Genomic DNA, 24948 nt, shown 5'->3' with positions numbered 1-24948 from the left:
TACTGACTAATGTTTGTTATTGTTGTCATTTTGTTAGAAATAAGAATGTGCATTATTGTATACATTTTTATGAACCATTTTTGAGCAAATTAATATTAATTAAAATAAGTGTCATTTAATTACTGATTATTATGGAACTCTCAGATAATATGCTCTGATAAATGTGAAACAATTATATTATCAAATAAATGTACTCCTTTATTATTAAATTCCGCTTATTTCTCAGTTTTTGTATTTATAGAAAATGTGGGAAATGCAGTAATAGCATGGTAAACAATTGAGAAAATATTTTACCATTGACTGAGGAGCTGCTTATTACATACTAATACTATGTATTAAAATTAAAATTAAAAAAACGTACCAAACACGTGGTTAGCAATATCACCTCACAGCAAGGAGGTCGCTGGTTCGAGCCCCGGCTGGGCCAGTTGACGTTACTGTATGGAGTTTCCATGTTCTCCCCATGTTCGCGTGGGTTTCCTTCGGTTTTCTCTAATGACATGCAGTTGTGCAGTTCAGGTGAATTGAAGTGTATGTGTCAATGAGTTTCCCAGTACTAGGTTGCAGCTGGAAGTGCATCCGCTGTGTAAAACATGTGCTGGATATGTTGGTGGTTCATTCCACTGTGGCGATCCCTGGTTAGTAAAGGGACTAAGCCGAAGGAAATGGAATGAAAAACGTGAAATATTTGGAGCGTTATGATAAGGGTGAGCCGCTAGAGGGCAGCACCGCTCTGAATCACTGTAGCTGCGTCCCAAATGGCACACTATACACTATGCACTCATGCACTATGTACTTATGCACTTACACACTCAACAGTATAGTATATGTATGTAGTGTCGTCCCAAATGGCACACTAATGTTTTTTTACTAAGCGGAAATTCAAACCGTTTCCCTGATGACGTTTGACGGACGCCAAATCAGTGAAATAAACGACCGAATTATCAAATATTACCTGCCGTGAGTATAACCGCATTCACCATCGGGAGGCGCTATAATCACTCTCGTAGAAGAATTTTGTTTTCACCATCCAAAATAAATAAAGTTATCCAACATGTGCGTCCGATAGCTCCGCCTCTTCCGCTACGTAGGCAAACCTGCGGTCGTTGAGTGCGTGAAGTGTCCATCATTACACACTTTATTTTAGCGGATGAATGAGTGCATCATCCGGGTAATTTAAGTGCACTTATTATTTTTAGAGTTTTCAGTGTGAACACACTACTTACACTATTTATACTACAAAATGGCGTAGAATAGTGCATAAGTATGCGATTTGGGACGCAGCTTGTGACACATCGCACATGCTCATTAATGTCTTCCTCTGCCCTAATATTAATTGTGTAGCTTTGGAAGTTTGAACAATGACATTATCCTTTAACATGTTCAAAGTTTGAAAGTGAGTTGAAATTCATTTTTGGTCAATTAAAGGAGCCTTATAGCCTATGTTCCTATGGATATTTTCACATTAAGGAAAATGCTATTCACGAAAGTACAACTTGTAACTATATTCAATCTGAAGTCATTTATACTGGCTTCAGGAATCTTGAACTCTCTGCTCAACTTTTTAAGTGAAATCTGTCGTGTTCTCTCTCTGTCCTCGTTTTTGCTATTGTGTCTCACAGAAAGCAGCTGCAGACACTTCTATGTTATATCCACAAAATATTCACATCTGTTAGATATTAGTATCTCTGTGTGTGTGTGTGTGTGTGTGTGTGTGTGTGTGCGTGCGTGCGTGCGTGCGTGCGTGCGTGCGTGCGTGTGTGTGTGTGTGTAGTCTCCTTGTCTACATTCAGACCCAGAGCCACACTGTCAGCGTAAAACTCTTGGAAAATCTCCAGGGTTGATGTGCACAGAGCACATAAAGAAAGACAAAGAAGAAACAATAAGTTCTCATATTTCCTTTAGAAAATGTAAGTTTTTACTCATCTCCAAGTTAAAAATGCATTTCTTTTATTCATTAAATATTACATTAAAACTTCAAAGTAATCACTCTTTAAAGGTGCCACAATATCAAGCCACAAGCAAAATGTGACATTTATTTACAGAACTTATTTAACACGCTTATCTCTATAAGATGTTTAGCCTTCTAATGTTTCTCAATGTTGTTTTAAGTGCAAATTCGATGTTAGTAGCCTACTGTGATGCATGTGTTGTGGCACTGTGACAGGATTAAGACTGGAAAGAAATCCCAGCAGTCAACTTTATCGAATGAAATGAGTGTAGATAACTCAAAATGTTAATTCTACTCATATGAAAAGAGTTTTGAACTCAGTGTTGAAGCTAATGAGTTAATTAAATACCTCATTACCTTAACCTAAATGGAGTAAGTTCACAGTACTCATATAGATTCGTTTTTTAAATCAAATGGTTTGAGTTGTCTAAACTTATTTGTTTTACTGTGCTCAAACTGCTTTGTTTACTCAAATGGATTGAGTTCACAGTACTCATTAGGATTTGTTTTTTTACTTGAAAGGTTTGTTGCAGTCGGTTTCCTCAAATGGTTTGAGTTACTTTAACTTTTTTGGTTTTACGGTGTTTTAATTATGTGACAAACTTAAAGACACAGTATTTACTTTCTGACATTTTTATTAGTTTCATTGTCATATCCAGTTGCAAATGACACATGATGAGAATAAAATAAGAAATAAAAAAGTTCAAATAACTGCATTTTCACACCTTAGGGGATCTGACCTCACCAAGGAAGGCACAAACACTTCATCTTAATCTTCAACACTTTCACATGAAAAAGCTTTAGCCGAAAAAGAGTGCAAATCAACATGTTATCAACAATAAGCCGGAGTTACATTAAAAAAGCGCTTTAGTTCCTGTAGCCAGAACAGCGCTGAATACAAATCTTGTCATTGAAAATGGCCACAAACACTACAAAATTGACAGACAAATGATTTGCTTTTGAGTGTGTGTGTGTGAAGTCTGAATCTCTCTAATGTGAACGTGTATTTTTCTCCTGTATTTTCTGAGCCGTGATGCTGCTATTTAAATCCTGGCCTCATTACAGACGCCAGCTCACGCTAAAAATGTTTTTGGGAGCAAGAACAAAACCTATGGCCAAAGGCTCAGCTTATGAGACACGGATCTACGCCCATTTTACATAAGCAAATTATTGTCCATTATGTAACAACATCTAGATTTTGAATTTCTTAGAAGCAGCTATTGAGTAAAATAAGGCCATGAAAGCCCCTGGGAGGCAGACACAGTGACTTTGCATGAGCCTATATACAAAGTGCATTCAATTGCTTAGTCTAAATTAGTATTTCTCCTTTTTAGGAACTTATCTTAATCTGTTATTGAGCAAAGCACATTAGGAGTTTGTGTGACAATAATTTTAAAAATACTATAGCTTGTGCTTCTCTTAAAGGGCCAGTTTACCTAAAAGTAAACATTCTGTCATCATTTCCTCGCATCATTCCAAACATGAATTAACTTTCTTTATTTGAAACAACAACAAAAAACGATTATGGAAAAAAGTATGGAGCCAGATCAGTCTCAAAAATAATATGCAAAAACAAAACTCATACTGTACATGCACAGCATAATTCAAATCTACAAAATCTAGTTAGTAATTTCAAAACACAATTCGTAAATACACAAATCCAATTTGTAAAAATCTAAACACAATTTTACAAATCATACTGTAAATGTTTCATAAAATCATAAACACAAATAAATATTTCCCCAACTGAATTGGATGTGTGCATTTACAAACAAATTGTGCTTAGAATTTACTAATTGGGTTTGTATATTTATGAATTGTGTTTAAAATTTTGTAATTATGTTTTGCATAGTTATGAACTGTTTTGATTTTACGAATTGTGTTTTGTGTATTTACGAATTGTGTTTTCAATTTACGAATTGGATTTGTGTATTTATAAATCATGTTTTGAATTTACGAATTGGATTTGTGTAGTTAAAAACTGTGTTTTGAATTTATGAATTGCGTTTTCTTCATTTACAAACCGTCTTTTGAATTTATGAATTGTGTTTTGTGTATTTACGAATTGTGTTTTGAATAGATTAGTTGTGTTTTGTGTATTTACGAATCATGTTTTGAATTTATTAATTGGATTTGTGCATTTAAGAGTCGTGTTTTGAATTTACAAATTATGTTTTCGAGTTGTGTTTTGTGTATTTATAAATCATGTTTTGAGTTTACAAATTGTGTTTTGAATTTACAAATTGTGTTTTGAATTTACGAATTGTGTTTCGTGTATTTACGAATCATGTTTTGAAAATATGAATTGTGTATTTACGAATCATGTTTTGAATATATGAATTGTGTATTTACGAGTCGTGTTTTTAATTTACGAATTGTGTTTTGTGTATTTACGAATAGTGTTTTAATTAGATTAATTGTGTTTTGTGTATTTACGAATCTTGTTTTGAATTTATTAATTGGATTTGTGTATTTACGAGTCGTGTTTTAAATTTATGAATTGGAATTGTGTATTAAAGAATTGCCTTTTAAATTTACAAATTACATGTTGTAAATGTGAATTGTGTATGAATTGTATTTTGCAAACGTATTATTTTTGAGACTGATCTGGCTCCATAAAAGTAAACATATCTTGATTTGTGATTCTCAAGTTTGAAAAAAAAATAAAAACAGAATGTAGATTTCTGAGTGAACTACCCCTTTAAACCAAAGACAAATCGTTTGTGCATTTGTTTGTACTTTTACATTCAAATGTGTTTTTGTGCCTTGAAGACTTATGTTGAGATGTAATGTAATTGTGTTGTGTGATATGACGACTGTCTGCTTGTGCTATAGAGGATGTGTTTAGTTGGAATATTGAAAGGAGCACACATTTGTTTGTCTGTGTGGCTTCATAAATGTTTCTCAGTATTCCCACAATGTGGCATCAGCAATCCCCTGAGCGCTGGCTTTCAGCACTCCAGCGTGGTCTCCCTTAAGATATTTGCCCTCCTTCGTCTTAATAGCCACTTTGTTAAAATCGCAGAACTCAAAGTGGAAATAGACAGGAGCCGCACCACTGCTGATCACAGAGCCGTCTGACTCCACCGTCCAGTACTTCCCCACGGAGTCTGAAAATCACACAAACACACAATTTAGGAAAACTCGTAGGACTCTAATAAAGCAACAACAACAAAGGGGGGTGGCAGCACCGTGGCTCAGTGGTTAGCACTGTTGCCTCACAGCAAGAAGGTCGCTGGTTCGAGTCTAAGCTGGGCCAGTTGGCATTTCCTCAAATATGGCGAATGCAGTAATATATATCCATTCAGCTTCTTTAAGGAACTGTTTTTACATCTTACCAGCTGTCAGTAATGCATCAGGAGTAACTGTTGGCTCTGTCGCTCACCTCTGAGGCTGTATGCATTGTTGTTGTACTCTAACTGGAAGACATCATAGGAAGATCGGTTGGAATCGAGTGTACCGGTTCCTTGTTTGCGGCAGCCAATAAAGCCATGTTCACCGCGCAACACAATCAGCGGCCTGTTGATGAGCTTCAACACAAACTCCTCCTGCTCGCCTGTAAAACAACATCAGCTACTCTACACACAGTACATCGTTACCTATGATCAATATCTGAAATATATGTGTGAAGCCGGTCAGACCTGCAGAGTCCACCGCGGCTGCCAGCTGTCCGTTCTTCTTGGCTGCCAGATATTTGCCATTGCTGGCCTTCAGTGCCACTTTTGAGCCCTTCCACTCCAGGTCGAAGAAACAACTGGGAGATCTGGATATGAGCAATAATTAGATTTAGTCTCTAATGTACATTTCTGGTCAACTGAGTGATTATTACTTTGAATAAATGTATCTGAAAAAGTCTCTATATAAGTCAAGGTTTTTATTTTACTTTCTAAAGTATAATGTAGTTCAGTGTGAAAGGGTGTACACTTTTCTCTAATATTTTAGATCTGAAAACATTAAATATGTTATGCTGATCTAGTGAATTTTGGCAAGTAATATATATATATATATATATATATATATATATATATATATATATATATATATATATATAGATAGATAGATAGATAGATAGATAGATAGATAGATAGATAGATAGATAGATAGATAGATAGATAGATAGATAGATAGATAGATAGATAGATAGAAATGACAGTTTTGTCTGGTTCTTGAATCTGATTGGTTGATAGCCGTGTAATATTCTGCAGCAATAACAGCACTCATACAGCCTCCTCACCCTTCTGTATTACTCTGCCCACGTAGAGTGACAGCAGATCAGTAAACTCACAACAGTTTGGACAACATAATGTACTTTTAAGGCTTTTTAGGCAAGAATGTAGTTGTTTAGATTGCAGCTATGCAGTTTATTTATAGGAATAGTGCCTGTTTTAAATATTTAACATTTCGGAGATACAGTGTGTCGGCATACATCAGCCTGTCATACTGAGCAGAGCAAAGACGGTTGACGTTCCACCAAAAGATGGCGACAGAGACAGCATAAGTCCTAATGCTGTGTTCGCACCAGACGCAGAACGCGCAAACAAATTGCGATATTCGCGGGTAAATAGACGCATGAACATTTTGAGATTACTCGCTTCATTTGCGCGTTTCAGCGGCTCTTCAGACTGAGCCGAGACAAGTTTGAATAACTGTTGTCTTGTGTTGGAAGGAGGATTTCCTCCTGGGACACCAACAACAGGCTCCATGCCATAATCATGCCCATACAAGACAAAGCTCATAATTGGTTAACGCGGCGCAAATGTAACCACAGAAGTTCAGAAATTTTAACTTGAGCGATTTGCCCAAAATGCGTGATAAACATATTATGTGCATCAATCGTGCAAAACGTTCGACTCGCTCACTTCGCTCTCGCTGTTTGTTTTTGAATGCGTCTCCTGTTTCCGTTACTGCAGAGTAAAAATAAAGAAAGAAGAAATGCCTGCATGTGTTTTTTCTTATTGCAAACACAACAGTTATCTGGTAGTGTTTGTGTTGCTTTGGCTTTTTTGCGGTTCATTATTGTGATCTAATTGTAACAGTGAAATACTGGGAAATGTCTCTAGACTGATGGCATTTCATGACGTTCAGCCTTATAATCTTGAAATATGAGCAAAATCCCCTGTTTTATCATCACATTAGACATTACGCTTGAGAATCATTCAAATACTAGCTTTAAAGTGACGTTGGTGAATTAGTTACGGTTTCTGTTGTTCTGACGTCAGCTGCATGGAATGGCGGAAGAAAGTAGTTCCTCATACAAAAGATTTATTATGACTCTCCGTGTTTGATTTTCTTTTTTATCCACGCGATTATGTCGTCGAACTGTTCTATAAATGCAATATCACACTCGTAGCAGTGCAATATGGCTGTGTATCGTCACTGGTGGGACACTAATGCATGCTTCCCACCAGTGACGATATACAGCCGTATCGCACAGCTGTGAGTGTGATATTGCTCATATATGGCTATGGAACTCACTTCCACTAATCTTAGGAGCAGTGATAGTCTTCACAATTTTAATTCACGTCTAAAGACCCATCTTTTTAAGCAGGCTTTTACTTAACTTTTTTTTAAATCATGTTTTTATTATGTTCTTTTATGTTCGCTATTGTGTTTTAACTTGTTTGGTCAATGATTGTTTTAGTAATGTTTAATTTGTTTAGCATGTCTGCTGATGCTTATTGTAAGGCGACCTTGGGTGTCTAGAAAGGCGCCGTTTACAAATGAAATTAATTATTATTATTATTATTATTTATCTCCAGTTGAGGTCTCTTATTTCTGTTTCTGCTTAATGAAAAGATTATTTTCTACACATTTCTAAACAATATTTTTTAATGACTAATTTGTAATAATTGATTTCTTTTATCTTTCCCATGAGGAGAGTACATAATATTTGTCTATATATTTTTGAAGATACTATAGTATTCAGGTTAAAGTGCAATATAACACCGTTACTAGGTTGATAGGCAAGTTACAGTAATTTGGCAAATCATTATATCACAAAGGTTTGTTCTGTAGACAATTGAAAAAAATATATTGTTTAAGGGGGCTAATAATATTGACTAATATTTAAATAAAAACTGCTTTTATACTAGCTGAAATAAAACAAATAAGACTTTCTCCAAAAGAAAAAATATTATAGAAAATAATGTGAAACATTCCTTGCTCTGTTAAACATCATTTGGGAAATATTTAGAAAAGAACAAAAAATTCACAGGAGAGAAAATATATATATATATATATATATATATATATATATATATATATATATATATATATATATATATATATATATATATATTCTTTAAAAATGTATATATGTTATCAGTATGACATTTTACTCAAAACTTGTTATTGGCAAATCCCGAGAACTGATAATAACTTTGAAGTCATTTCCACAGCTATATATAGTTTAAAACTTGAGTAAACAGATGATCAGACAAACATCTCCGCAAGACAATCTGTTCTGTTATTCTGTTTATTAATTCCTTTTGCCATATGGTTCAGTCAGCAAGCGATCTTGAGACTGGCTAATCTGCTTTTCTACCCTGTGTTTGGTCTTCTAGTATGCTTCTTACTTGGTTAAAGCAGAGCACTGGATGGCTCCACTCGAGGTGAGACTCCAGTATCTCCCATTGAAAGACCTGAAGGCACAGCGCTTGCTCTCTCTGTCCATCTCCATCTGAAACACCTCCTGATCAGACTCCTCATCCTGATTGGCTGATAAATCAACTCCTGAAATACAGTGGGGTTTCAGAGGGAGTGATGTTAATCACCGATGATAAAAAGCACACAGGTGTTCTCATAAAAACTGGAAATGTACTTCTGTGACATTCAAGAACAGGATAACCTCATTTGCATCCTGAACTATAAGTTTTTCCTGAAGGGTGACTTTGTTGTATTAAATAATATTTAGATTTCTTTCAATCCTGTTAACATAACAAATTACACTCTTTTAAACTAAATCTTTATTGGCACTGGAGGTTAAAGAACTTTTAAAGAACCATCCACAGAACTGTTATAGTACACAAAAGGTCCTTTAAAGTGGAAATAAATTACTCAGAAAATGTTGTTTACACTACGGAAAAGGTTATTTTTGGAAGTAAAGAAAAATACAATTAAAAAATATTGCAAAGATAAAGTTAAAGAAATGGGAGCAGAAAAAAATAAATGGGAGCAGAATAGAGGAAGGGTTGTTGAAATTCTGATGATGTATTTCTGCATAATGCACACATTTACTGTAAAAGCACAGTTAAAATGTACATTCTTTATTGTTTTCAGTGATGATCCATCGAACGTTTCTTTTCCACATTTAGTTATTTTTAGATTAAAGGATTCTGGAAATATTTCTTTAAAATAATGTCCTTTCATGAACTTGAACTTTCAAATACTCAAATACTAACATTGTTCTGTGATAATCGGCTCGACTAAAAAGAAAAACGTAACAGTGAAAGGTTTAAGAGTGTACAAGAAGTTATGAACAATTTGGTTTTGTTTATTTTTATTATTATTATTTGCGTTTTAAGAGGTATTTTTAATCTTTTGCGTTTGATATCTGCTACATGAGACAATTATGCTGAAACCTAAGTAGAAGTGCAGCTAAATGGAAAGTTTTAGAAGAAATAAAGAGCAGCCTGCTGTTTTAGATTACTTTCTAAATCCAAACATTTGCATAAGTTAAAAAAACGCTCCATAAGCATTATTAATATTAATGAGTGAGCATGCTGCATTGGCATCTCACCCTGGCGCATGGAGATGTTTCTGTCATTGCTGGCGGTGAGCACCACTTGCCCGTGACTTTGCTCGAGGACAAACAACTCATCTTTGCCAACACGCGCGCTCCTGCCCGACTTCATGGTCCCGGTGGGGCCCGTAGGCGCGATGTATTTTCCCGTGGCGTCTCGGAAAGCCACCTTACCCGCGCGGAATTCCAGCGTGAAGCCGGTGTCCCGGTCTGGTTTGGCTGTCAGGGTTCCGCCGCACGAGAGGAAGCGGTTGTCAGCGGTCTGCAGGTGATAGCGGTGGTCCAGATACACGAGTGTGAGCAGCGAGTCCACACCCCACGGCACGTCGCGGTCTACGGCGAGCTCATTCCTATCGGCGCACAGGTGCGCGTACCGTTTGCGCGCGATGCTGTACACGTTGACCTGCGGGTGCACGGCCAGGTGCACGTTCCACTTCTCCGCAGGAGAGATGCTTTGCGCAAAGCACGCGATCCGGTCCTCGGTCCCGCCCAGGTAGCGCGCGTGGGGCTCGGACTGCAGGGACCACCGGCCGTCGTCGTGGGCGATCACGAGGAACCGACAGTCCGGGCCGGGCTGCTCGCTGTCTGCGGTCACCTTGCCGTCCTTGTCGGAGGCGAGGTATCGACCCAAGTGGCTTTTGATGAACACAGCATTGGAGTCTCCGTGGTCCCCGGACTGCTCCAGCGTCCACACCTGCTTCTTCTTCATTGAGCTCGCGGAGGCGTTGATTTTAAAACCAAACATCTCCGCTGTCAGATATTTGTTATCGGCATTTATCAGGCCGAACCGAATCACCAGCGTCTCGCCTATTCCCTCTGAAGACATGCTGGAGCTCGGTGGATTGTTGCACGGTTCGGTGAAGATCGAGCAGCGGTTCTGAAGAGTAGTGGGTGTGACGAGGATGAGCGATGGAGAGAGAGAGAGAGAGAGAGAGAGAGAGAGAGAGAGAGAGAGAGAGAGAGAGAGAGAGAGAGCATGTGTGTGGTAGAGAGAGAGAGTGTATGATGCTGATATGTAGGCTGTATGTAAACTTTTAGATGTCTTGCTGTATTATTCCACATTCAGAGTCTGCTCTGATCTTCACAGCTGTTTGCACCTTTTAATTTACTCAGTAAAATGCAATGTGTGGAGCCGCTACAAACCCACGTCATCTCGCTGCTGTTGCTATGGGAAGAACAGACCAATTTTAAACTGCCTCCATTGTGAACAAAAATAAATAATAAAATTTTTAAAATCCTTAAAGGATATTCTCATACAAAAATAGCTGGTTTAAAAGAGCACACATTTAAAAAAAAAATATTGCAATTGCAATGCACTTAAAAATTTAAAAGTGAAGACTTAAACATCTGTTTTAGTATTAATTAAAAAGTGCCTTTTGGACCCAGCTTTTTAACAACTTAACCTTTTTATGCAATTACTGTGTCTTGTATTGAAATAGCTACTGTAGCCTATTTATTATAGACATTTGCAATTTTAGGTTGCAAATTACCATTTAAAAAAGTAATGGCTGTTTAATTAATTATATCACATAATCTATGATTAAAATAATACCCATTACATGTGGCAAAATCTAAATATTGGTCTGTCTGTGTGCATGTTTGACAAACATTAAAAAAAAACAATGATTTAAGGTGTGTTTTAAAATAAATTGTTTAATTTATATTGTAGAAGATTTGTACATCCGTAATTGTGAATTCAATAATTATACAGTTCGTTTTAAAGAGTCATCACAAACAAAAAATCTAACTGATTTACTGCCACATTACGAAGAAATAAAATACCTCAGGTCCATCTCTAGATCTGTGTGGCTTTTTCTAAATTACTACAAATGCTATTGAAATTTAAGCCAGGAAAAACAAGAACCAGCAGGGGAGTATTTGACACGGAGGTCTTCCGCAACAGCTGTCAACCTGTAGCTTTTGACTGAGGGATTGAGTCTGGTCAGGGTGGATAGGAAATATTCTGAGGAAGCCAGAGGGGGGCGCTCCTCCTTAATCTTAATGCCACATGTGAAAGCAAGGTCTGGATGCTAATCCACATTGCTGACTCTCTGAGGCTAAACTTGGGATCTTCATCTCCAAAAAAAAAACTGTTTAAATTCTTCAGAAATAAATTGTTTATGATAACTGAATTATTTGGAAGTTGGAAAAAGGGGATTTGCCATCTCCAGGTTGGAGGAAAGTCCTTACCCCAGGTGGAGGAGTTCAAGTATATTGGGGTTTTGTCACGAGTGAGGGAAGGATGGATTGTGAGATTGACAGGTGGATTGGTGCAGCGGCAGCAGTAATGCAGTTGATGTAGCGGTCCGTTAAAGAAGAAGCTGAGCCAAAAGGCAAAGCTTTCGATTTACTGTTCAGTGTACATTCCTTCACCCATGGTCATGAGCTTTGGGTCATGACCCAAAGGACAAGATCTCGGATACAAGCACCCAAAATGAGTTTCCTTCGCAGGGTGTCAGGGCGCACCCTTATGGATAGGGTGAGGAGCTCTGACACCTAGGAGGAGCTTGGAGTAGATCGGCTTCTCCTCCACATCGAGAAAAGTCAGCTGAGGTGGCTCAGGCACCGGTTTTAGATGCCTCCTGGACGCCTACCTAGGGAGGTGTTTCAGGCATGTCCCATCGGAAGGAGGTCTCGGGGAAGACCCAGGACATGCTGAAGGGACTCTCGGCTGGCCTGGGAACGCCTCAGGAGCCCCCAAAGGAGCTGGAGGAAGTGTCTGGGGAGAGGGAAGTCTGGGGTTCTCTCCTAAAACTGCTGCATCCGCAACCCGGCCCCAGAAAAGAAAATGAAAGAGTGAATGAATGAATGCAAATCTTCTCATTGTGTGTCTCAGGAAAAACAAGATGAGTGATCATCCCATGCAAAGCATTTTAGGAACTTCAAATTTGCAATCTAGACCGAACATTATAGTTTCAAACTAATAAAAAAGTCAATAAAAGTCACTCAAGACACAAAAAAAAAAAAAAAAAAAAACTGGAGAAGGGATCAAGTTCCCAAAAAATCAATGCAAATTTAACAGCATAAATAAATGAAAAACATTTGTCCCTGACATCCTTCTAGAACATTTAAGATTATGTGTATAAGTGTTTATTTGAATCTTTACTCTTATTATTTTGCTGTTTATATCGTAGAAAAATGATTACGACACTGGCGAAGCTAGATTTCAGAGACTGCTCTCTGTGGATTTATAGCCTATAAAAACTCTATAAAAATACTGAATGTGGATGTTTCCTCAGCTGGATGAAGGAAGCAGGAACTGGCTCGGGTTATTTTCAGGGCAAACAGCAGCTTTCCTCTTCTTGTAAAGGACAGGATATTGATCGAGTCCTTCATGCTTGGCTGAGTGTCTGATGGAAATTAAATCTCTTCACTCATATTCTCTCCTTCGCTCTTCTGCATGAATATCAGTAGGTAATCAAGAGGTATTATTGATTGCGTTTCAGGGATAATTCATTATTAATGTGTTTCATTGTTTGAGAGGGAATGCACTGCATTGTATGGGGCGACTCAGTGGTTAGCAATCACAGCAAGAAAGTCGCCATGTTTGCTTGGGTTTCCTTCTATAGTCCAAAAATGAACTAAATTGCCTGTAGTGTATGAATGCGAGAGTGTATGGGTGTTTCCCAGTACTGTGTTGAGACTGGAAGAGCATCCGCTGCATAAAACATAAGCTGAAATAGTTGGTGGTTTATTCCGCTGTGGCAGCCCCTGATAAATAAGGAATTAAGCCAAAGGAGAATGAATGAATGCACTGAATGGAACTGTATTATATCTAAAAATTAAATGTTACCCTACACTTACACTGATGATTAACACGACACACTGCCTAAAGCAGACCCCAAAACAGTTTGCATTCACATACATAGAAGGAACTAATTAAACAAGCTTCATTTGCTCTTTTAATGAGCTGGACTCTTGTGTGGCCCAGAGATACACACTTACGACCTGCTTCCAGGCTTCCAGAATGATCTGTCAGTTCAGAATCAGCTTTGACTGAGTCGTGCCTGTAATCTCAGTCTGCTAATGAAGTGGCGTAAATGATGCACAACGTTTTCTGTCAAACCCAACTAATAAAACCATTAAGTGAATTAACATCCTTACATATAATGCTGCAAGCTAAGTTTAGTTTCATCCTACACAGTTCACAAAAAATAAGTATCAGAATACATCGGTTTTAATATAGTTTGATGTGTAATGTGCCATATTTTCTATTTGAGGTCTAGAATTATTAAATATGTTGCATTCCTCTTTGTTTAAAAACCCTCAAGTAATAAAAGTCAAAACATGGATCTCTGGTCTGTCGGCTGGAGGTTTGTGCCCGTGATAAGACAGCTATTCCAAGAAGTCAAAGAATCCTTACGGTTTCTTGTCTTGAAACTAATCTTGCTACAAAAGTATGATGGTTACAGACTCAACAGCTCTCTCTGCTGATGATATTGTGGTAGTTAAAATGTAAATCATTTCTGGAATTTGTGCCTGTAGAAAATGTAGCTTGTGACTTAAATTCCAACAACATTTCATGATTTTAAACAGGGGTGGATTTAGCGAATTAGGGGCCCAAGTCCTGAAATGCATCCTTTCTACTTTTTTTTTTTTTTTAAGCAGTTGTTTTTATTTTACTCAATCTTTTTTATGTTTTAATGCAATCTCTACATTTCAAATAATTAATTTTCTTAAAATGAATTTACAACAAAAAATAGTTAGTTATTAGCCCCCGTTTATTTTTTTCCCCAACTCATGTTTAGAGAAGATTTCTTCAACACATTTCTAAACATAATAGTTTTAATAAGTCATTTCTCAATTTCTAACAGCCATGATGACAGTAAATAAAATTTGCCTATATATTTTTCATCACCCTTCTATACAACCTAAATTGACATTTAAAGGCTTAACTAGGTTAATCAGGCAGGTTAGAGTAATTAGGTAAGTTATTGTATAACGATGGTTTGTTCAGTACAGTCGAAAGAAAATATAGCTTAAAGGGGCTAATAATTTTGTCCTTAAAATGGTTTTAAAAAAATTAAAAACTGCTTTTATTCAAGCCGAAATAAAACAAATAAAGGGGGGCTAATAATTCTGACTTCAAGTGTGTGTGTATATATATATATATATATATATATATATATATATATATATATATATATATATATATATATATATATATATATATATATATATATATTTTTTTTTTTTTTTTTTTTTTTTTTATGTAACTGCTGGACTGCTCCATGATTGGGGGTGCTGGATATTTTTATTTTATAATATTATTATTACATAACATTACATTATTATAATAATATTATATTTTAGTGTATATTAAATAATATTTAATTATGTAAAAAAATTCTCTCATTAATTTAAATTTAATTATATATAAAACAATGTTATATACAGTTTTTAGGTATATATTTTTTTATTAATAATATAATTTTTTTATTTTATTTACTCCTAGATATTTATTGGGGGCCCACAGATTTCCTGGGGCCCTAAGCGACCGCTTACTTTACTTATAAGTTAAATCTGCCCCTGGCAAGTATAAGCTGAAAGCATGCATTTATCTGATTTAAAAACATTTTAGGGATCATTACTAGTCTTTAGTGTCACATGATCCTTTAGAAATGATTCTAATATGCTGATTTCTTTTGTTTTAAAAAGGCTCTGCTGCTTAATATTTTTGTGTACATGTAAATAAAAAAACTGAAATCTTTTAATAAATAAAAGTCATTTATTTCATTGTTTAAAAATCTGTTTATTATTTGTTAATAATAAATTCATGGTATACCTTGAATAAATTGAATGCGTCCTTGCTTCATAAACATATTGGTTTCTTTAAAAAAAGACTTTTGAATGATAGTGTATTTACATTTAAAATAATTATAGGGTTTTTAAACAGGCGTCACGGTTGCGCAGTGGGTAGCACAATCGTCTCACAGCAAATAGGTCACCAGTTCGAGCCTCGACTGGGTTAGTTGGCATTTCTGTGTGGACTTTGTATGCTCTCCCTGTGTTTGAGTGGGTTTCCTCCGGGTGCTCCAGTATCCCCCACAGTCCAAAGACATGCGTATAAGTGTCCGTAGTGAATGAGTGTGTGTTTTCCAGTGATGGGATGCAGCTGGAAGGGAATCTGCTGCGTAAAACATATGCTGAATAAGTTGGTGGTTCATTCCGCAGTGGCGACCCCAGATTAACAAAGGGACTGAGCCAAAAAGAAAAGGAATAAATGAATGATCTCTATAAATTAATCTATGTATGTTTTCAATCAAATAACTGAATTTTCATTAAGGGAAGCTGTTAAAATGGAGAATCTCCTTTACATAATTTAACTGTGTGCGAAAAGAGAAACTGAATCTTTAAATGCCTGAGTTTGAGCATGTTCTGACACACTTACATTCCTGGAATGACAGCCACTAAATACTGCCTTCCTCTCCTTTTTAGCAAAGATGCGTTTGTAACCCTATACATTGAATTCAATTGCAGGGTGCAATATTTCTTTCTTGACTTCTCCTTGGTTTTATTTACATTTATACCTTCTTAAAATACATTTTGGCATCACTGGTTCCATGAAGAACCTTTAAAAGAGGCTTTCCATTGAACAGAAAGTTCTTTATCAGTGTGAAAAAGCTCTGTAGATGATGTAAAATGCTCTTGACAAAAAATCCTATGTATATATAACTGTTTGCTGAAGGATTCTTTAGAGAAACAAACACGGTTCTTCTATGGCATTTAGAACCTTTCAGAGTGCAACAGCCTAATTATACTACATAAAGTTGGCTTCTTCCACATATCTTAACTAAATGCAAAGCACTGAGCTCTGACATGCCCTCAAAGTAAGCAACTGACACATTGCCAGCCAATAAAAATACCTGCAATGTTTGTACTTGTGGAAAACATATTAAAATAATTGCACCAAAGTAAACTAATGGTGTTTTTTTAGGCATCGATGATTCCATCAAGAACATTTGAAACCCACAGAACATTTCCATTGCACGAGATGTACGTTATAGGGGGAAGAAACGCTGAGAAAAAGTTTATTTTCAGTAGAAAAATGTTATTTTTCTTCTATAAACCACTTGTTGAAACATTTTTTCAATGTGTAAATGTTGTGTACCATATTACATCAGTCACTCTTAGTTCCCCTCTGTCAATCTCATTTTGGTTACATTTCCATATTAGGAATCTACCTGTATCAGTGCTTAGAGCGAGCAGCCTCAACCAGTCCATCCCATCAGAACTCTGAGTTTGTTACCTGTTGGTGTTTCCATATAGGGTGCTCCAGGTCTGATGGGTGGAGACAGTCAGTAGGCCACTTCTCTGTGTAATATTATTGTGTTCTTTCATTCTCCTATGCTGTATACAGTAAACAACAGAGCAGATGTTCAGCAAATTAAAAAAACGACAACATTTAATAAAAGCAACAACAAGAGAGAATCGTAGACTCTCAATCACTCTGTCTAATTTCCGCTGTAAGTCACATGACTTCGCCTTGGTTGCAAAGAACTACACCATGTGACTCATCCACAGATTGCCTTATAAGGAGATTGGCTGAATATCTCTTAAAGGGGCCCTGAACAAAGTGTCTCAGCAAACAAGACACAACACAAAGGTTATCTCATTTCCTTCATATTTTTCATTGACCTATGGCTTTGGAAGAAAATCATTTTTAGTTGCTGTGTGTACATATGCAAGCTCCCATCACAATAAAACACACCCATATGTCAAAACAGCTGCTCAGACTAATAAACGAACAAGCAATCATGCTTTACAAGTTTACCACAGAGTTTATATGCTAGACTTATTTCCACAGGGCTCCTAAAATTAGCTTTGCTCACTTTATATTTGTTTTTTGATAGAAGCCTCAGCAACTTCCTCTCAGATTTGTCACATTGTGCTGTGGCTGCTGTAACACTTAGTCGCCTCTCTCTCTCTTCCTCTTCCTCTTTCTGTTTGAAACAACCTTATAAGGGCCTCAGTAATCTGCTGATGACAGAAATGATAGGAAATCAAAAAGTTATCATAAACACATATGCAATACTTTCTAGTAATCATAAAAGCACAGTACATTCAAAAATGACGTATTTCTCACTATTTACTCATCCTCAAGTGGTTAAAAACCTTAAAGAGTTTCATTTTTCTGTTCAAAACACAGGAGATATTTTGAGGAAAGCTAAAAACCTGTAGCCTAACCATTGACTTGCATAGTAGGAAAAAAATAGAAACCTTTTCAGATTTCCTCTACAGCTAAAAAGAAACTCCCCTCCACCCTAAACACCAAGCTGAAACTCACACACCTAGGAAAGAATGGGCCCGGTATCAGGAATGTAGAGCACTTTGTGAAATAATCATGAGGCAATAAACTGTACCTATGACTCATTGACCTCTGTGATGAAGTTTATCTTTTCTATAAGGCTCAGTGAGTTATAGGTATGACATTTGGATTCTATAGGTAGTCAAAATTCAATATTTACATCACTGCACGCCTAGGATGTGGGGGTGGGCAGATGTATTGGGTGTCACTGCTGTTGGAAGCATCATTACAGACATTTTCTGATGACAAGCTGCTTTCGTCACTAGATAAATCACACAACAGACTGTTTATCAAGTGGTGACATAGCCCTACTGACATTTCAATAACCATAGCTCCTAAAGATTTTAACATTAAATGCACAATTTAGTCCTCTTTTTGGTTTCATGCTGACAAGATAAGACAAGAATTGCAAAGCCCCCTGGATAAGGCATGCTGCCACGCGTCTCAGATTGCCCATGCTAAAGGCAGGACATTATAACTGGCATTAACATCTATTTATGACCCCATGGCCTCCTAAAAAACCCGAATAGGTAAAGGATTTACATATTTCAATGTAAATTCATATCAAATCGATCTGGGACCTTGTTTAGCCAAAATAAACGCTGTGTAGTATTTTGGTTTCTTTCATGATAGCATTTGTTGCTAATAGTCCCTACACATTTATCAATGTAAACTAGTCTTTGCTTCAAAACATCAGCATTTAACATTTAAGAATGGGCAGATTAGGGAGTGGGCAGATGTATTAGGTGTCATCCTGGTGACGTTTTAACAGCCATTGCTCCTTACGATTTTAACATTAAATGCACAATTTAGTCCCCTTTTTGGTTTCATGCTGATAAGATAAGAATTGCAAAGCACCATGGATAGGGCGTGCTGCCACGCGTCTCAGATTGCCCAAGCTGAAGGCAGGACATTTAAAACTGGGATTAACACCTATTTATGACCCCTTGGTTCCTCTGAAAAACCGGAATATGCTAAAGAATTTACATATTTTCAATGAAAAGTCATATTAAATCAATTTGGGATCTCGTTTAGCCTAAATAGGAACCCTTTCTAGTATTTTTTTTTCCTTGAAGCCATTAGCCTAGCCTATCAGTGTCACATTACTTTATCGAATGTAAACTAAACAGTCTGTGCTTCAAAACATTCACGACATATAGTGTTATTCAATAGTTTATATTATCAGTCTTTTTAAGTAACAGGGTATGTAGGCTGATTTTTTTTGTGCACTCTTCAGATTCCAGTAATGCAGCAGCGTGAAGCGTCATCGGTTTATGACGTAATTACGCAAAAGCCGGCTTGACAGGAAGTGTTGTTTTCTATGGAGCACCGTGCCCTTGTTTTGTATCCCCTGCTTTGCAGATAACCAGATAAAATGAAATATGCTTAATACGGTTGCATCTAACATGCCGAGCGGCGATGTAACAGACGCCGATCTGAGCAACAACAAAACAATAGTCAATATTTCATTAATTTCCGAATGACTCCTGATCTTCTGCAGCTTTACATCCATGATATTATAAACAGCAAAGCATTATGCACAAAAGCAACCTACGATTGAATTAAACAGTGCAATGTTCACAAATAAAGCCTTTTTTAAATATGCTTTTACATTATGTTTTATAGAGTCACGAGAAGTACCTGTACTTTAAATGGGAGCCACGCCCACGTTGTTCATCAAACTAACCTAATAAAATGACACACTTAAAATGTCTTCTCAAGAATTAATCGTAAATGAGTCGTTTTCAACTAGCTGTCAAACATTAACTGAAATGTAAAGCAGATTAGTGTATAACGTTAATCAAATAATGATTTCTTCTCTGTTCTACCAATAATGGCTCTTGTATAACGTTAGTTTACACATTGTTGTCATTTATAGAGCTGAAACATACAGTAAAATACAATATAAGTTTAAATACTATTGGACAATGTCGTACTGCTATGTTTAAACGTCCTGTCATTCCTGCAGCCTAAGTACAGCTTATATAAATGCAACTTTACATCATGCATTGCTCGTTTTTCACAGAAATAATAAACTATTTAACGTTACTCGCTGTATGTGAGGTTATTTAAAAGTAACGTTAAGCCACAGACATGAAGTCTAGCATCCTTTACTGATTTAACTGTGTTCCAATCCAAATGATATACATATCCTTAATTCAAGTGTTACATCTGCCAATGCTGTGTCAAATCAACTTATCGTGTATTTCCTTATCAAATTATTTCGCCTTTTCGCCGATCCCTGACATACATTATTTCAACCCAGAACTTGAATTTCAAGCAACTAGCTTGAAACTCGCCAAGTGGACGACGGCTGGCCAATCAGACCGCTCGCTGCCGAAAGTTTACCTTATATGGAAGGAGCCGGCCGCAGTGCCGGCTATAAAGCTGTGACCCACCTCACGCTCAGCATTGTGAGTTTTCAGTGCACGCTGAGAAGATCTTCACTCCCCTTGTTCACAATAACCTACTAATACACAGGTGAGAATGCTTTTATATTAATATTTACTGGTATTTGGAATAATTTAGTAATGCTTATGATGATTATTGGAGATTTATTTATTAAAGCTATATTTCATTTTGCTTGCTGATCGGATTTGAATTGAAGTCTTGGTCCTGTCTGCCTAAATATGTACTTTGCTGTTGATTTTTACAACGCTGAATAAGTTATGCTGATTTTTGTGCTTGTGTTTTATTAATGGTTTTAACCGGTAGCAGTTCCAGCTTTCAAAGCTAACGTTAGAGTAATACAACTGTAAAGCCTTCTACATAAAGCGATTTATTAAATTCATATTTGGTAGTAAATTGATTTTTAATGTAAGGTTTAATTTAAATGTGGATTTATTAATCAACGTTAACGTTAGTATCATCAACGGCAGTGTTCGCAGTTTGAATGGTGGGTGTGGCTACTATAACGCATTAACCGGTATCACTGCCGTTTAATTCGTGTGCACGGTCAAATATATATAAAAGCTTTTAAAGTTTCTTGTTTGTCTGTAACGTTGTTGGGATTTCATAAACTTGTCAGTCACACACGAAGTTAAAGATTATTGCAGCACTTCTAGTTCGTTAAAGTTAAGTTACTCTTTCTGTTGAAATGGCTTCGTTTTATTTCCTTTTCAAAAGACAAGAGCGTGTTTTAGTGAGCACCGGGATTTCACTCGTGGCGTTGTAAAGCGCTTATCTCGGCCTTTGAGACCGGGAGGGAGTGGTCGCGTCCGTTGGTCTGATTCCACGCGCTGAATCGGCGGCATTGAGCTGCTCTAACTTATTGCCATATAAGGCAATAGTGAGGCTGCCTGGCCACTTCCTTTGTCTCAAATCTCTTGGTTTCAACCCTGCGCCTTTGCGCCGCCTACTGGCCAGACGTCACAAATCCATCAGTCATCACCGCCTATAAAAGACACTACCCATTCATATTTTAACAGTTTCGCTTTTTTTCCCTACAGCCATGGATGAGGAAATCGCTGCCCTGGTCGTTGACAACGGCTCCGGTATGTGCAAAGCCGGTTTTGCTGGAGATGATGCCCCTCGTGCTGTTTTCCCCTCCATTGTTGGACGACCCAGACATCAGGTACATTTAATAAACCATCCTAATAACATGTTAATCATATTGAACCACATTAAACTCTCATTTGTGCATTTTACATCTTTTAAAATCGATTTATATTCGTTTTTAGATAATGAAGTTTATTAAAGTGTTAATTCACAGCTTTATTGCCTGTTTTGAGAATCTGCTTGCATAAGTGATTTTTAAACTTGATCTGATTCTCGTTTGTTTCGAAGTTCTTCAGCTTTGAAAGTCAGATCTAATAAAAGTTAATTTAAGCGTTCATTACAATAAATTCAAGTGAATCTGTTTTAAGCTAACCTTCAACGTTTTTAAATTCCTTCAAACAAATTGGTTCCTCTTTGCAGTTCCTCATTTCTCGGTGAGCTGGTGCTTTAATCCCTTTACTTTTTCTTCCTCTAGGGAGTGATGGTTGGCATGGGACAGAAAGACTCCTATGTGGGAGATGAGGCCCAGAGCAAGAGAGGTATCCTGACCCTCAAATACCCCATTGAGCACGGTATTGTGACTAACTGGGATGACATGGAGAAGATCTGGCATCACACCTTCTACAATGAGCTCCGTGTTGCCCCTGAGGAGCACCCTGTGCTGCTCACTGAGGCTCCCCTGAATCCCAAAGCCAACAGAGAGAAGATGACACAGGTGTGTTCCTGTGATCAATTTGATTTTCATATTGCCTTATTTGGCTTTCTTCCCCTCTTTGTTCACTTCCTTTCTGTCCATTTCCTCTTAGGCTCTGTCACTTGCCATGATCTCTTGATAGGAGGTTCAAAAGGTTCATCCCTATTTTTTCATTCCTTTTCCCCCTCTTGCATGGTAGCTTCTAACCTTAACTCTCCACAGTTGAGCGTTTTAGCATGGTGTGTTGGAGGCTTTCTTGCCCTGTTGTGCACCCATACTCACGCAGATTTGAGGCTCTGAGTTTGGTTTTTAACCAATTATCTCTTCTACAGATCATGTTCGAGACCTTCAACACCCCTGCCATGTATGTGGCCATCCAGGCTGTGCTCTCTCTGTACGCTTCTGGTCGTACTACTGGTATTGTGATGGACTCTGGTGATGGTGTGACCCACACCGTGCCCATCTATGAGGGTTACGCTCTTCCCCATGCCATCCTGCGTCTGGATCTGGCTGGTCGTGACCTGACAGACTACCTGATGAAGATCCTGACCGAGCGTGGCTACAGCTTCACCACCACGGCCGAAAGAGAAATTGTCCGTGACATCAAGGAGAAGCTGTGCTACGTGGCCCTGGACTTTGAGCAGGAGATGGGAACCGCTGCCTCCTCTTCCTCCCTGGAGAAGAGCTATGAGCTGCCTGACGGTCAGGTCATCACCATTGGCAATGAGCGTTTCCGTTGCCCCGAGGCTCTCTTCCAGCCTTCCTTCCTGGGTGAGTTCCTTGCCATGCATTTAAACTGATCTCCCTTTCAAAAGTGATCCTTCAACAGTGACTAACGTTTGCTTTTATTGGTGCAGGTATGGAATCTTGCGGTATCCATGAGACCACCTTCAACTCCATCATGAAGTGCGACGTGGACATCCGTAAGGACCTGTATGCCAACACAGTGCTGTCTGGAGGTACCACCATGTACCCTGGCATTGCTGACCGTATGCAGAAGGAGATCACCTCTCTTGCTCCTTCCACCATGAAGATCAAGGTGATGCACCTGCCCATTTTCACTTTCATAGCAGTTTGCTTGCAGTGATTTCAGATGAGCTAACGTCCCCTTTCTCTTGTAGATCATTGCTCCCCCTGAGCGTAAATACTCCGTCTGGATCGGTGGCTCCATCTTGGCCTCCCTGTCCACCTTCCAGCAGATGTGGATCAGCAAGCAGGAGTACGATGAGTCTGGCCCATCCATCGTCCACAGGAAGTGCTTCTAAACAGAACTGTTGCCACCTTAAAATGGCCATGCAATGAGATTCAAACGAACGACCAACCTAAACCTCTCGAACAAGATGACATCAGCATGGCTTCTGCTCTGTATGGCGCATTGACTCAGGATGCGGAAACTGGAAAGGGAGGTAGTTGTCTAACAGGGGGAGGAGCTTTCCCCGAGAGGACTTCAATGTACATTTCTTTTAGTCATTCCAGAAGCGTTTACCACTTTGCCCTCCTCACAATGGGCGTCCATGACCTTTTTGTTATAGTGTTTATGTAAATTATGTACTCGATACATTGTTTTTCTTTTTGTACTTCAGCCTTAAACTTGGCCCAGTTTGTTATTGTTGCAATGAGGGGAAAGCTTTACCTTTTAAAAAGTGAAGATCTTGCAGGACTTCCCTAGGGTATGTGAATAAGGGATGTCCCTTGAAAATGTAAGCCAGGGTGTCTCTGTACACTGACAAGTCAACCCAAATAAAACGTGCACATGTAAAACCACACAATGTCTACTGTCCTTAGTTGTCCAAACTCTTGTTTTAAAGTGAAGCTGTGTCTGTAACTGTACTCCAGTCTTTTTCTTTGGATGCAAATTCACAGTGGCATCTTTAAATCCTGTCAGTATATCATGATTTTTAAAGTACAGGCCAGTGTTAAGTTACAGTGCCAAGTAGCATCTCTTCTAGATTATTACAGTTACCAATGCAAGAAGCTTCTAACTAAAATTTACTTACTCGAGCAGCTTTACAGTACAAGTGTTTTGTATAGACTTGCTCAAAGGAGTTGCCAGTTTTAGGTTCATCAATTTGACTTGAGTTTAAGTGCAAAAGCAAATTTGAAGTTTGCTTTATCAAAGGTCCAGTAAATGCACTTAAGTAGTCTGTTACTTTACAATAGCTACGAGCACTTTGAGTCAAGATGGATAAGCAAAATGACTATACATGGCTCCTGATCAAATCAAAACGCTGCAAGAAACCTTAAATACAAAGGATGTGCATGTATGTTGCGTTCTGTTTGTTATAAGCTGGATTTTGCACCCCAAAATCCATGCAGCTTTTATTTAAGCAAGGCAAATGAGAACATCACCTCTGTCTGCTGTGAAGTCTTGCCATTTATATTTGCTCTAATACAAATTGAACATGGAAGACATAAAATGAAAGTATTTAAGAAGAGAATTATTTGAGACCTTTTATCTGTACATGTTCTAATGAAGCTCAGTTTATTTGTTTTCCTTTCAACATCTTATTTTGCTTCATATTACATTTATGTGCTGCACCAAACTATACTGACCAGAAATAATAGATTGCACTGGTCAGAAGTTATTACACAATCTAATGTTGGAAGCAAACTTCATAGATCCTTAATTATTAATAGTTGTTTACATTTTGATGTATTTGTTTCCTTAAACTGCGCCACTAAGAAAAAAAAGGATTGCATTTCTTAATTCCTAATGTCACTAGTTAACACGGTGCTTTTTTTTTTTTTTTTTTCTA

General features: G+C 37.6%; 2 protein-coding genes and 1 long non-coding RNA gene across 3 annotated transcripts; 1 reads left to right on the top strand and 2 right to left on the bottom strand.

Moving 5' to 3' along the window:
* Positions 1-2568: 2568 nt before the first annotated feature.
* Positions 2569-10571, bottom strand: fscn1b (fascin actin-bundling protein 1b). The gene is made up of 5 exons (XM_021471104.3): positions 9690-10571; positions 8527-8683; positions 5593-5714; positions 5337-5507; positions 2569-5061 (listed from the first exon to the last, which is right to left on the bottom strand). The coding sequence occupies exons 1-5, from the start codon at positions 10516-10518 to the stop codon at positions 4856-4858; spliced, it is 1485 nt and encodes a 494-aa protein (XP_021326779.1). The 5' UTR covers positions 10519-10571; the 3' UTR covers positions 2569-4855.
* Positions 10572-11321: 750 nt separating this feature from the next.
* On the bottom strand, positions 11322-20298 carry LOC137495411 (uncharacterized). The gene is made up of 4 exons (XR_011015240.2): positions 17984-20298; positions 17525-17669; positions 16942-17042; positions 11322-12449 (listed from the first exon to the last, which is right to left on the bottom strand). It is a non-coding gene; the product is annotated as an uncharacterized lncRNA (long non-coding RNA).
* An 84-nt stretch (positions 20299-20382) lies between these two features.
* Positions 20383-23958, top strand: actb1 (actin, beta 1). Its single transcript, NM_131031.2, has 6 exons — positions 20383-20481; positions 21450-21574; positions 21974-22213; positions 22525-22963; positions 23050-23231; positions 23314-23958. The coding sequence occupies exons 2-6, from the start codon at positions 21452-21454 to the stop codon at positions 23455-23457; spliced, it is 1128 nt and encodes a 375-aa protein (NP_571106.2). The 5' UTR covers positions 20383-20481; positions 21450-21451; the 3' UTR covers positions 23458-23958.
* The last annotated feature ends 990 nt before the right edge of the window (positions 23959-24948 follow it).

The sequence above is a fragment of the Danio rerio genome, chromosome 1, assembly GCF_049306965.1.
Source record: "Danio rerio strain Tuebingen ecotype United States chromosome 1, GRCz12tu, whole genome shotgun sequence".
Taxonomy (NCBI): Eukaryota; Metazoa; Chordata; class Actinopteri; order Cypriniformes; family Danionidae; genus Danio; species Danio rerio.
This window is presented reverse-complemented; position numbering and strand designations above follow the sequence as displayed.

Bases quoted from the DNA above. Each gene is read 5' to 3' on its own strand.
- actb1 (NM_131031.2), top strand. From the start codon at position 21,452: ATGGATGAGGAAATCGCTGCCCTGGTCGTTGACAACGGCTCCGGTATG. The intron at 21,575-21,973 runs GTACATTTAATA...TTCTTCCTCTAG, and splicing joins TTGGACGACCCAGACATCAG to GGAGTGATGGTTGGCATGGG. The intron at 22,214-22,524 runs GTGTGTTCCTGT...TCTCTTCTACAG, and splicing joins ACAGAGAGAAGATGACACAG to ATCATGTTCGAGACCTTCAA.
- fscn1b (XM_021471104.3), bottom strand. From the start codon at position 10,518: ATGTCTTCAGAGGGAATAGGCGAGACGCTGGTGATTCGGTTCGGCCTG. The intron at 8,684-9,689 runs GTGAGATGCCAA...ACTGTATTTCAG, and splicing joins AAACATCTCCATGCGCCAGG to GAGTTGATTTATCAGCCAAT. The intron at 5,715-8,526 runs GTAAGAAGCATA...GCTCATATCCAG, and splicing joins CAGTGCTCTGCTTTAACCAA to ATCTCCCAGTTGTTTCTTCG.